This window comes from Bos grunniens, chromosome 14, assembly GCF_055505025.1.
Source record: "Bos grunniens cultivar Pamir isolate PY7600 chromosome 14, Bosgru_T2T1.0, whole genome shotgun sequence".
Taxonomy (NCBI): Eukaryota; Metazoa; Chordata; class Mammalia; order Artiodactyla; family Bovidae; genus Bos; species Bos grunniens.
This window is the reverse complement of record NC_141178.1, coordinates 57396166-57410398: the sequence shown is the minus strand read 5'-3', so window position 1 is coordinate 57410398 and position 14233 is coordinate 57396166. Positions and strand designations below refer to the sequence as shown.

At 40.1% G+C, this 14233-nt stretch overlaps 1 protein-coding gene across 5 annotated transcripts in view; it reads right to left on the bottom strand.

Moving 5' to 3' along the window:
- Nucleotides 1-14233, bottom strand: part of TOX (thymocyte selection associated high mobility group box) — a 311030-nt gene that overhangs the window by 33702 nt on the left and 263095 nt on the right. For all 5 annotated transcript variants that reach the window (XM_086336890.1, XM_086336891.1, XM_086336894.1 and 2 more), the window contains exon 5: nucleotides 9487-9717. In XM_086336890.1, the coding sequence (XP_086193016.1) occupies nucleotides 9487-9717 (231 nt within the window). The remainder of the gene's footprint in view (nucleotides 1-9486; nucleotides 9718-14233) is intronic.

The window sequence follows — 14233 nt, the reverse complement described above, 5'->3', positions numbered from 1 at the left end:
TTTTTGTTATGAATGACCTTAAACTGACAATGTTTACATTTACTTTTCATACCTTAAAACTGTTTCAAGAGGGTTTTTCTCCCACACAGACAGAAATCCTATTCAGGACTTTGAAGCAAATATTTAACAAAAATATCTTCGATGGTAGTACACTTTTGTAAACTTGAAGCATTTCTATCACGTTCTTTATTCATATGTTACTCTAGGTGACCTCCTTGGGCAGCTAACTGGGGTTCATTTAGCTTCCAAAGGCAAATATTACACATGTGGGTCCACAGCATTGCCTGAAGCCTCATTTTCTACGTAGCACAGGTAAGACGGTGTTCAGATGGCCTGACTGTAACATCTATCATCCTTCTTGCCCTTGGTTTCTATAGAAAAAACAGCAGCGTTACTACAGTGGGGCTCCCAGTGGTTAACATCCCACAAGGTGTTAACTTTCCTGAAATTTGTGTATTAACAACCATGGGAGAAAGGTGGCAACTCCATGTGTTTCAGGCTGGATGTATGCCCCCTGGTTTCAGGGGAGATTGATGTCGTTATGGGATTCCTGACTAGCATTCAGAGCACCCGGTTTCCTCCAGATGGCTCCCTATCGGCTATTGATGACCGGCTATGTGGGATCATCCTACACGTGCCTAAATACTACTTTAGGAAAGAGGAAACTCATCACGTCACATTACACGGCTTGATGGGTCTGCTCTTCCCTGAATAGCTGCAGATCTTCAGAGGGAGGATTTAAAGGGTGGTGATTTCAGGATGTATGTTTCTGTAATTGTGTCTAAAGGGGGGTGCCCTGGATCAGAATTAAAATCTGAGGTGGCCTCCCCTACAGTAATTTAGAACCTCCACCTTTGAGAACTAGCTAATGGCTCAAATATTATTCACCCTGTATGTCCTTGTGATGCTACCTTCTAAAATTGCACAAGGATGCTTTCTGAATCCTGTATTTGATGCAGATGTCTGAAGAAGGACCTCAAATATATGAGAATGATAAAAAACATGTAAGAATTCCACATACTGAAATTCTTCCTTTAGAACAGGTAATTAAAAATCATCAGTAGAAAGTTCCACAAAAACGTTTCAAAGCTCTATTTATGGATGGAGAAAAGTCTTTCACTTGCAGAAACCAAAGATGACGCTGACTGCATTTGCAATGAGCAGTCCACTGCAATGATCAAACCTTCTAACCTAGGGGATGGGTCTGATTTACATCAAAGTTAAGTTTGGGAAAGAAATGGTCTCTCCCTCTCTCTCAGGGAAAGACAAATATTTTAAAGAAATGTGATTCACACAGTAAATATTAGTACTCAGCTGAACTACAAAATGGCTTCCAAATGGTCTACAGCTGTTTGAAATAAAGTGCAAAGTTGGCCAGATGAGGATTTAAAAATCATAATACATCATTTATCATTTTCCCCAGCTCATCCAAACACTTTTGAATTCATCCTGTCCTAACTTAGTTAGTTGCTGTGGTTTGTTATTCTAAGAAAGCTACCATACCCTATCTAAGGATTGCATCTCAGTGGTTAAGTTAAAACATATATAATGGCTAAACTAAAACAGATCTCAAATGGCAGTTCTAGAGAATCCAAATTCTGTTCATGTAACCTAGTGATTCTATGAATCATTTTTTAAGTTGCACTATATTCCAGTATGTATACACATTTTTATAAGCGAATAATCTCTAATTAAAATCAGCAGTTCAGTATCAGTGACTATGGATGCACTCAAACAGAAAACATTCTAATACAACCTGTCATTTTGCTTTTTTCACTTTCTGCTCTTTCCCCAAACAATCCATCTAACTTATATAGAAAAGTAAAATCTTATAAATACCATTTAATTCCTTCTTCCTTCCTTCTTTTTGGCTCTGGTCCTTAGTTAATCTCTAGTTGTAGTTTATTTCAACTCTTTGCAGTAATAATAAGAAAAAACACAGTTCTTCTAATTCTGGATTTTATTCAAACACTACAAAACTAAAGGCACTTTTCTTTTTGGTTAACTTCAAATGCAGTTTTTCCCCAGTATAATTTCATATTTATAGAAAATGCTTAGAAACATGGTTATGTAAGAAATAATAATTTAATCTCATTTCCCTGTAATATACAGTACTTGAGAAATTAACGTTTGCAGCATCTTTGAATGCTATTATTATTTAGGACAGTTAGAGCAAGTGCATCTGTGTTTACACAGAACTTAGTCCTTAAATGCAGTTAAATTTCCATTTGTGTAACTTGCTCAGCGTTTTCTTAAGCATTCCAGAACTCAGAGAACTTTATAAAGTGGTATTCAGAGAACTGAAAACATTATACAACATGACAAAAATTTTGCTATCGATTCTTTTTGGGATCCATCAAATGCAAACACATGGTCTACACAATAATGGGGTAACCTGTTTCTGGAATAGTAGAGATCAGAAGCAAGCTCTTCATCTGAAAATATGGCTGCAAAATACATCTGTCAGTTTGTTAAATGAGGATGAGAGAGTGTAATGTCGTTCAATTATATTTAACAATATAGTGAGTATCTGTTATGGGCCTGCATGGTGTGAGGAACAGAAGCTACAAAACCAAAAAAAGTACTAAAATATGCTTCTATTGTGTGCGTTTTTTTGTGTCAGGCAAATATATACATATATCTAATCAAACTGGTCTGGTATCTGAGATTTATCTCTGTTTACGCAACAACCCCTCCTGGTTGCATGCGATCTCCCTTGCATACCTCATTCAGACCCCCAGCCACAGGGCAGCCCTTTTAGCAGGGCAGTTCAGCACATAGCAGGTGCTCGGGAAATGCCTGTGATAGAGTGTATAATCCCTGGTCTCAGGTTTCTCCTCTGTGAGTCAGCATGGGTGTGGTACTCACGGCAGAACACCAAACTGCATCTTTTAAATTAGGGTGGGCATCAGTGGGGACAGAGGATTTGGTATACAAAGAGGTAACCTGCCCTCCTGAAACATGTTTACTAATAATACACAAAGCCCAATGGACTTGAGTGAGTATTATGTTCAAATTCTCTCCCTTCTGACATCATGGAACCATTCAAGTGAAATGTCTGCTCTCTGTATATCAGCATGGAGTATTTCCATGTGTGCTCTGTGTATTTATACCCAGGAAGGTGTGCCACAACCTCATTTGTGTACCAATTAATTATAGGTATATATACCTGTGATTTAGAAATAAAATATGTTCACCATTGGATATAATATTTCCAACTGCTGTTTCAAGTTTTTATGAATATTAATATAAACTTGCCTCACCTTCTACAGTTTTTAAATGAACAATTGTTTTATATATCTTTTACACCTAGCATTCAAAAAATTGGAGAAAATGCATAATGTTTATAAGGAACTGGCCAAGATAAACACATGTGTGAATGCTATGGTAAAACAGGATTTTAGTTAACCTTAAGTATTGTTGACATAAAATCCAAATTTTATCATAAGATACAGGGCGGGTGTGGGGGAAGGCCCCGGCAGCACTTCTGTAGTGGGTATTTGAGCACCAATGAGGAGTAAATGATTTGATTCCGCGGGCTCAGAGGATTTGTCAGCTGCCTCGTAAGTATAATTCTGGCTCTTCATATCCCTGCTGCTTCTAATTTAGCAGGACAGGCTCATAATTGAAGCAAATTAACTATTTACACTTGCCACTTCTACCAGGGGAAGAGGACACAGCAGCAGGAAAGAATGAGCAGGAAATTACATTCTTCCCACTTGTGTCAGACCTGCCCTTATATAAACACATTAACAGTAATTTCATGAGGCGTCAAACATAGGAATAAATACTGAGGGATGAAATAATGAGGTGCTGCTATTGAGCTGAACTGCTATGGCTAATATCCTTGGATATGAATTATGCATCCTGAAAGAAGGCATATGTTACAATATTCAAACAGTTGCCCTGCAAGTGATATCTGCTCATTAGGCTCTGGATCTCAAGGTAAACCTGCTCTCTTCTCCCACGACAGGGCAGCATTTACAAAAATATGCTCTCTGGGCACCATGGGCTGTGGTTTCTCCTGAATACACCAAACCCTGAACAGGCCTTCCATTCCATTTTTAGCCTAACAGCGTGTTTATTTAGCTCTTTGGCTGAAGCTTTAAAGCCATTTAATGTAATGTAAACAAGAACATTTTGTTTGTAATTTGCTAAATGTATTACAGCCCAACTGTGTCTCCAATTAGGAACTTAAGGTTCATTTAGTAATTTACATCTGGTTCTGATTTAAGGTGACTTTCCTTTCCCACTTAGGAGCTGACTTTCCGCGGCTAAAAAGGAACCAAGAATGCTTTATAGCTCGTTGGACCGATCCCTTCTGCTTCAAAGCTGGACGGACTCTTTAATTTAGTGGGGTTTGACTTTGATGACCAGAATCACAGAATTCAGAATAATAGGGAAATATAGGAAATTCAGCTGGACCTTCATAAACAAAGATGCTGAGGGTTGCTCAAACTCCAAGGAGTCTCATATAAAGGGAATGATCTTGTTACATTATTATTTTTCTTTCTCTGTAGGTTCCAGTCAATGAAAGATAAGTAGCGAAGACCAACATCACCGTCACACTTATGTTTTATTTCCTTTTCTCTAGCTGGTGCCTTTTGGAAACGACTTACTATGTCTCTGAACCAGGTTCTCCACTGTCGTAGGATCTGTTAGCATTTAAAACCTTCTGTTGGAATCCCAAACACAATCCCGTTCCCCTTCCAGATTCAGCCCCATCTTCGAAAGTATTCAAATGGAGACACTGATATGTCAAGTTTGTTTAGTGGCTTTGGTAGGAACAACTCATAAGGGAGGTTTTGTGTTTCTGGAGGATTTTTATCACTTCTTTTAGCTTCCTTTTGATTTCTCTTCTTTGAGAGATTCTTTACAGAAATCAAAGTACATATAGTTCCTCCCTTTCCAGGGCTTCTGAAAATAAAGACCTGCCCATCTGCAGTGGCTTCTTAGCCCCGCCTAGACTCCACAAAGAGGAAGCATGTGACACACACAGACACAGCAGCCCCATTAGTCCTGTTCCCTCTGGCTGGCAAGAAAACATTCAATTGTAATCTCACTAATAGCTGTTTTTCCTTAAATATTGTAATTTTCTGAGCCCCTAATAAGTCATCAATAATTTTGCCCATTTTCCCCAGTTTGTGTTTATATTTGGAGCTATTCATAATTGTGGGCTATTATGACAACGGGATTTCTGAACAATGGTGGTGCATGAAATCCTAGCCTTCTCCTTGAACCAGCTGCCTACACAAAGCCAGCAGCATCACGTGGGGGCTGTTCTGCAACATGCACATTTGTCCTAAATTTTGAAGTTTAATGGTCTGCCTCTAACTGGCTCCAGTAACATTCCTTTAAAAATACATAGCAGTATGTGTGCTCTCCAATTTGAATATTAAATGAGAGTAAAATACAATTAAATTAAGTTTGAAACAGAGATATTATGTTGGCACCATGAGTCAACATAAAGGGGAAGAACAGGTGGTAAAACACCATAATAACACTTTTGGATATTTTGCTGAAATTCTCTTGATGCCCAAAACGTGCATTCTAGGTGGGCATGTGCGCTTTGCGGGCAATTCCCGGCAAACTGTAAGAGAGGGGCTGCCACGTGGCGCACGGCAGGCCCAGCTGATGCAGTATGTCCCTTCCATAAGCGAGGCATCTGCTCTCACTCACTGAACCCTCTCCCTGCTTGTCCCTGGGACAGACTTGCACCTGTATATGTCAAAAACCACCCTTTTTGACATACTCTATCTTTATTAAGCAAGATCATCTTTTAAGAGGAAAGGATAAACTATGCTGAACCCCTGTCAAGTCAAAGGAACATAAGGCATGGGGACAAACTATCTCAAGTGACTCAAACTGATCCCAGTACCTTGTTTTGGTAATGGTGCTTGAGTGTTAAAATACTAACTTCTCCATAAGAGAAAAAGTTATTTCTATTAATATATCTCCCTAAGTAATCTTAGAATAATTTTCTTAAACAACTGCACTTTGATTATGGAAATTGCTTTATAATACTCAGTGAGTTAAATAGGGTCTGTGCTATGCTAAGTTGCTTCAGTTGTGTCCAACTCTTTGTGACCCCATGGACTATGGTCAGCCAGGCTCCTCTGTCCACAGGGCTCTCTAGGCAAGAATACTGAAGTGGGTTCCCATTATTTCCTCCGGGGGAGCTTCCCAACCCAGGGATCGACATCACATCTCTTAGGTCTCCTGCATTGGCAGGTGGTTTCTCTACAATTAGGGCCACCTGGGAAGCCCCCAAATAGGGTCAGCTATTATATAATCTCATTTTTTATTTATAAAACACATTCTTCAACCCCCCAACTATTTCTGTTAAGAGAGAACCCAAAGACAGACTCATTACAAGTTACATATTAAATTGGAAACAAAAGAGAAAGAGGAAAGTGTTTTGTTATCACAATATACAATTAAAAAGCCTTAAGTATTATGTCATAATTGTGATCCTACTTCCATTAGAAAGGCTCAGAGCTGAGTTTGAAAGGCAGAATGGGAGAATGGGAGTCATTTCTCTTTTTAGCACGACACTGGAGAATAGTGACTCTCATATTCTTTGGGTCTGTAAAGACCTTACCTGGTCAGACCAAAAATGTGGAATATTATCTCAGTGTTCCCCTCTTGCTATAATAAAAATAAAAGACCGTATTAGAATTAGTGGGGAAATTCTGAAGCTTTATATTTGTTGCCTTGAGGAACTACCCAGTTTTCATCATAAGAACATTATTCTTTTCCACTAGAAACATGGGTACAGGCACTGACCTTGAATTGATAATGTAAAGGATTTGATCGTGGGCTAGGAAAGAGCTGTGTAGACCTCCCCCATTTAAGCTCCTCTAGTAAATGTGGGAAGTAATTAGGAAAAGATATCCAGGGTTAGAAAAACAGGTAAGAGGAGTCAGATCGGTGGTAGCACTGGCAACTGAAATTTCTTGACATAAAACCAAAGGAGCGCGTGTGAGCCTTTGAGCAGCACCCCCAGCTCGCTGCCAGGTCACAGAAGGGATCACTAATGTCCTCTGATTACAAGTTGCCATCACAGTCACTAGGGAAGGCAATCACATTCTGGATGTCTCCTCTGGCAAATTCTATCTCACAAAGCAAGAGTTTATAGCACTGAAGCCTGGCCCCTATCCACGACTACACACAGGGGCTGTCTGAGCAGGGAGGGAGGTACGTGCTGGTGCCCAGGCCAGGGTAGAGCAGGACAGGGGTGGGCTGGGGTTCCTGGTGGAGGTGCACTCAGTTTCTCAATCCGTGAATAAGACCCGGCGTAGAATTCCACCGTGTGTCTCCAACGTCAGTGGGGAGCCACACTTTGGCTTTGGGAGTGTGAGAGCAAACTGATCCAAGTTAGGATAGAAACCAGCTCTGAAGTCTCAAAAAACTACATTAGGTTTTCAGTGGAATCACAAAACATAGTGTCAACCAATCTATTTGTGAGTTGGGTATTTTAATCTCACACACAGAGAGCATTTCTGTGCTACGGTTTCCATCCTCAGAGACGACTCTTGTAGCAGAGCTCCACACGGCAGGGCTGTGCTTTTCTGTGAAGCCCTTTGCCGGGACTGGCAATCTTGAAAAGGACATAATGTGTAGATTTCAGACTGTACAGGACAGCTTTGACTTACAGTAAAGGGGGGTTGGAGAGAACTGGAGAAGTAGGTTCAGCTAATGTTTTGTTAGCAGCTGGTTTTACCATTACAGCTATAATTGTTTTTATAAATTGGTTAGAAAAGAACTGTAGGTTGAATGATAAGTTCTAGTCATGGTGTGTAGTCCTAGACAAATCAATCAACGAATGGGACTCTGTCTATTCTCAGCTCGCCCCCACAGTGTCTAGAAAAGTGCCTGGGGCACACAGTAAACACTCAATAAATCTTTGTTGAATGGATAAGTGACTGAATTTAACTATCTGGCCCCATTTCATAACCTATGAAATTCAGAAAACAGCATCTATGAATACTGTGCTGAACAAATGAAATAAATCATGTAAAACTGTTGTTAGAATATAAAACACAGTATACATTGTAGATGCTGACAGATACTACGGTATATAGGTTCTTAGAGATGTACACAGGTTTGAGATGTTCTCTTTCTTACATACTTCCCTGGACCTGAGGAGGAGAGGTAAAAGTCTCTGTTAAGAATCCAATATGAGACTAACCCATCATGAATGCAGTTCAGTATTCTGTAGTAGCTAAAGCTGCATCCACTTCATCCACATCCAGTGACTGCACTTTAATGATAATGCTTGTCTAATTTTTCCTTCATGATAATGAAATTCTAGATGGTGACAATGGCAATCTAGTCCTGGAAATCTAGAAATCTGCGATCAATACTGCTTCTTTGTTGAAGTGGGTTCTGTCTACACATGGGTTTCCCTGGTGGCTCAGACAGCCTGAGAACTTGCCTGCAATGTAGGAGACCCGGGTTTGATCCCTGGGTTGGGAATCCTCTGGAGAAGGAAATGGCTAACCACACCAGTATTCTTGCCTGGAGAACTCCATGGACAGAAGAGCCTGGCGGGCTACCGTCCACAGAATCGCAAAGAGATGGATAAGACTCTTTTCCATGATTCCCATCCTCCTTAAGACCTTCTGGATGACTTACACTGTGGCTGAGATACAAAGTGTCTCATGCCCCTGCTCCCCACCAGTGTGGTCCTCAGTCACACCATGGCAATCCACAAGAGGAGAAAATAATCAGGTATCTGGGCCCATTTAATACAGCCTAGCAATATGGTACAAGAGGGATTGAATAACATACTCCAGCAGTCTTTAGGGAATGGCTAAGGGTAGAGATCCTTAAATTCAAGGTTCATTTAGCAAAGAGCAAAGAGAGTTTTGATGACAAAAGAGTAAATACTAAGTGCTGAAGAGAGGTGTGGACAGTTTTCAAAATGCTTTTAGGGTTTTTTTTTTTTTCTGTCTTTAGGATCACATTGGCAGCGTTAAGGAATGAGGTAATTCTGGCTTGGATATGTAGAAGCCCTTCCAAAAGTAACTACACCATATAAACTTTGAAACAAAGGAACTAAGATGCTATTTATAACAGCAATAAAGGAATGTAAAACCATGTCAGAGTCCCCTGAAGTCTGGTTCTGGTGGGGCACATTCTCAGCCTTAGCTCTAGTATCCGAGGAATTCACCCAATGACCAGGCTTCCCACGTGGTGCTAGTGGTAAAGAACTTTCCTGCCAGTGCTGGAGGCATAAGAGACATAGGTTTGATCCCTGGGACAGAATGGCAACTGACTCCAGTATTCTTGTCTGGAGAATTTCATGGACAGAGGAGCCTGGCAGGCTACAGTCCGCAGGGTCATAAAGAGTCGGACATGACTGGAGCTACTACACACACACACACACACCAGCACACACCAAACGACCTCAGAAGCCATTTCTTTAGGATGCACACACTTTCTCAAATCATGTTGAATCATCCATTTTGTATCTTTTCTTACCTGTTTTTGCTCTTCACCCAAACCATCCCACATGGAAGCCACAATTTTAGAAACTTCACCAAAGGTAGCATTTGGATTTTGGCCCTTGATGGCAGCCTGAGTATCACGGAAGAATAACGCATAGGCAGACACTGGCTTCTGTGGCTCATTAGGGTCCTTCTTCTTCTTCTTTTTGGGGGTTTTTGGTTTTTTCCCCATGTCAGAGGCAGGTCGTTTCTCTCCACCATTGATCTGAAATAAAACAAAATCTGAATTATAGAAGAACTAAACAAATTTAGGGGCAGATTGCTCTTCCTTGAAACTTACCCAGGTATACTCACCCATACACATCACACAAACACAGACATTTCTAAGGGCCACTTGGTTTTGTTTTTTCTGTTTTTCAAGTAAAACTTCTTATTTCATGTAATTTTCATATTCATCCTCTTCCAGCCTAATTTACATAGCTTTAACACAATCTTACTGATTCTCTTTATAATACTATTGTACTGTTAGATATTATACCTTAACTCTCTCAGCTTTGCCTTTTTCTCCTGCAGGAACTGAATGACGAGCAGCACTGTGATAGTCAGCAGGAGATTCCTCCTGTAGTAACCCCACTGTATGAACAATCCAACCTGCTTTCTTTGGGGGAGTTTATCCTTTTGTTCCTAATTATGATTTTTTTTTTTTGACTGGGCTGGGTTTTCCCACTGTGGGCTTTTCTCTAGTTGTGGTGAGTGGGGGCCACCCTCCAGTTGCGATGTGAGGGCTTCTCACTGTGATGGCTTCTCTTGCTGGGAAGCAAGGGCTCTTAGGCGTGCGAGCCTCAGTGGTTGTGGCTCCCAAGCCCCAGAGCACAGGCTCAGTAGTTGTGGCCCACCGGTTCAGCTGCTCTGAAGCCCGTGGGATCCTCCTGGCCCAGGGACTGAACCTGTGTCTCTTGCATTGGCAGGCAGACTCTCCATCACTGAGCCACCAAGGATGCCCCTAATTTTGATTTTTAAATGATAGTGGGCAACATATCCAATGAATAAATTTGACTGGCTCCTGGTGTTGCACTTAGGTCTGTGGAATGCTGCTGGGAAATCCTAGTAATGCTCATGGCTTAGAATGGCATAATCCAGACCCTAGGTCAGTGCTGTCCAACAGAACTTTCTGCTAAGGGGGTAAAGTTCTAAAATCTGTGCTATTCAATATAGTTGCCACTAGCGACACATAACTAATGAGCATATGAAATGCAGCCAGCAGGAATAAGAAACAAAATTTTAAATTTTATACAATTTTAATTGCTTTAAATTTAAATAGCTAAATGTGGCTAGTGGTTACCATATTGGAGAGTGCATCTCTGGAAACTAGACTCTCAAATCTAGACATTTCTAGCACAGCTTTAACACTCAGTTTAAGGAAAGATTCCATTTCTTCCCATTGTCCTTGAGTATGAATATCTGGATAATCTAAATTGTTATTCTGATGCAAGTGGGAAAAAATACAATGTATTTTAGACATCTGCATTTGAACTTGGATACTAACTAGTTAATATGTGATGTCACTTTATCAACATCTATAGAATGAGATGTCTGGGCTACAATTTCTTTCTAGTTCTAGAATTATATGAGTCTACATGAGTACTGAGTAGTGCTGTCTCTGGAGGAATCCTCTTTCCACCTGCCTCTCCCACCAGCACAAGGGCCCCCATGCACTGTGCCCTGATGAAGTCACCATTATCAGGGAGGTTCTGCACCATCACTTCTATTGCTGTGATGGCTGTTGCTTTTCTCTTCTTGGCAAACATGCAATATGTATCTTATTCAGATAAATTGCCAGGCAAGGTAATCTGTGTGAAATAACAGCCACCATTGGATACGAAGTGTGAGCTCCTGAGAGGCTGGTGGATGTAACATCAGAAGATCCACACTCACGTCCTCTGTTTAGCTGTTTAGCTGTGAAATCTTGGTAAGCTACATTATTTTTCTGGGCCTCCATTTCCTCTACTGCAAATCAGTTGCAATGCCATTGTGTGATTACTGAGATGATATATATGTAATATGGTCAAAATTTTAAAATGGTATTCAGATGTTAATTATGACACAGTAATAACTTTTTACTGAATGAATGGAAAGAAATGACCTCAACACTAATTTGTGATGCCATATGGTCATGGCTTAAAAGATATGCCCTGAGAACCAGAGACAGGAAAAACAAACAAACAAACAAAAAAAACTAAGCGAATTCTTTGGCTTTGTCTTTAGTTAAAAAACTATGGAATAGATTATTGTTTCAAAACTGTCAGTTGAAGTAGATAAACAACCCTTTGGGGACAGGAGGCTCTGAACCTAGCAGACAGACTGACATAGATCAACACTAGAAAGTGACTTCCCCAGGAAGGGTTTCAGGTGATCCTGTGAGATGACTGGTCCTCAGGTTAATGAGCCAAAGGACAAGAATGCTGGGACTGGACTGAGCGGATACTGGGCAAACTGGGGTAACGGCTCTAAACTAAACACGTAGGTAAATACGACCTCGATGCTCATTCTCAATGGTTGGATGTTAGAATCACCTGGGAAACTTTTAAATAATACCCTCATGTCCAGGCTTTAGCTCTATACTGATTACATCACAGAGTCTAAGAGCAGGAGACACTGGCTTTAGTCCACCTTAACTCTACTCCTCCAACTGCCTTTTGATACTTCAGACATGCAACAAACAGACAAGCAAAGCTTCTCTTTGCCCCAAGGCTACACAGAGCCACAGCTTTTCTTCTCTTCACAGTCAGACTCCTCCAAGTGGTTATGCTGACTGCAGGCAACTCACTGTGCCTTCCCATCACTTAGGCTCTCAAAAAGGTCACCAAGGACCACAAAGATAAATCCAGGGGACTTTTCAGTCTTCCCCTGACTTGATTTCTCACTGCGAGTGTCCTGTCTCTTCCAAAGCTCATCATAGTCTTCGGATTTTATGCCTACCTTGCCTTCCTCACTGTTTCTAGAATCATTTTTAGGCCCATCCTCCTCTACCTGGCCACTAACTGGTAGTGTACCTGACTTTTTTTTTTTTGCTGTAGACTGTCTTCTCCTGTGAATTTTTATTTAGGGAATCTCTTAAGATGCAGGGTTTCCAGTAACAATTGTGGGTGGATGACTGTCAAGTTCATTTCCTCTGAATTTTGAATGCATAAAAACCATTGCTATTTGACATCTTTATCTTCTTTGTATGCTTTATAACTTCCAAATTTTCTAAACATAACTATTTCTATATTCAAAACAATAAAATATCAAGAAGAGAAATAAAAAGGATTTAAGAAAGACCATAATGAAGAATGCTAAAAGTGAAAGGATCATGACATTGGAGGTCATATTTCATCAAGGATTGGAATATGTAGACAATGGGGACACAGTGTATGAAAATAAATGCTTATCCACATGGAATATTTACCTGGGCTCCCTATAAATTTTAATGGAAAAAGTTTCACTTTTCAAGATTTCAGATCTGACACACTGAAATCTCCATGACTGCAGATTATATCAATCTTTGTAGAAATAATTGATTGTCAGTTACATAGAGAAATTTCCTATGACTCACTGCAAATGTTTTTATTAAAAGATTTCCCCTGAATAATTTAAATTGTTTCCATATTCCACTGTCTAAAATTGTGTTTGAACGGCTGATCTTTATGCTTCCTTACTTTTTTTTAATTTATTTTTTTGTTGAAGGATGATTGCTTTACAGAATTTTGCTGTTTTTTGTCAAACCTCAACATGAGTCAGCCATAGGTATACTATATCCCCTTCCATCTCCCTCCCCGTCCCACCCCTCTAGGTTGATACAGAGCCCGTCTGAGTGTCCTGAGCCATACAAGAATTCCCACTGGCTATCTATTTTACATATGGTGATGTAAGTTTCCATGTTACTCTCTCCATACATCTCACGCTCTCCTCCCCTCTCCCCATGTCCATAAATCTATTCTCTATGTCTGTTTCTCTACTGCTGCCCTGTAAATTAATTCTTCCATACTATTTTTCTAGATTCTGCTATGTGTGTTAGAATACGATACTCATCTTTCTCTTTCTGACTCACCTCACTCTGTAAAATAGGTTCTGGGTTCATCCACCTCATCAGAACTGACTCAAATGCATTTCTTTTTATGGATGAATAATATTCTATTATGTGTAGGTACTACAACTTCTTTATCCATTCATCTGTCAACGGACATCTAGGTTGCTTCTATGTTCTAGCTATTGTAAATAGTGCTGCAATGAACAATGGGATACATGTGTCTTTTTCAATTTTGGTTTCCTTGGGGTATATGCTTAGGAGTGGGATTGCTGGGTCATATGGTGATTTTATTACTAGTTTTTTAAGGAATCTGCATACGGTCTTCCATAGTGGCTGTGTCAATTTACATTCCCACCAACAGTGCAAGAGCGTTCCCTTTTCTCCAGCATTTATTGTTTGTAGACTTTTTGATGATGGCCATTCTGACTGGTGTGAGGTGATATCTCATTGTGGTTTTGATTTCATTTCTCTAATAATAAGCAATGTTGAGCATCTTTTCATGTGTTTGTTAGCCATCTGTATGTCTTATTTGGAGAAATGTCTGTTTAGGTCTTGTTCCCACTTTTTGCTTGGGTTGTTTGTTTTTCTAGCATTGAATTGTATGAGCTGCTTGTATATTTTGGAAATTAATTCTTTGTTAGTTGTTTCATTCGCTATTATTTTCTCCCATTCTGAGGGCTGTCTTTTCACCTTGCTTATAGCTTCCTTTGCT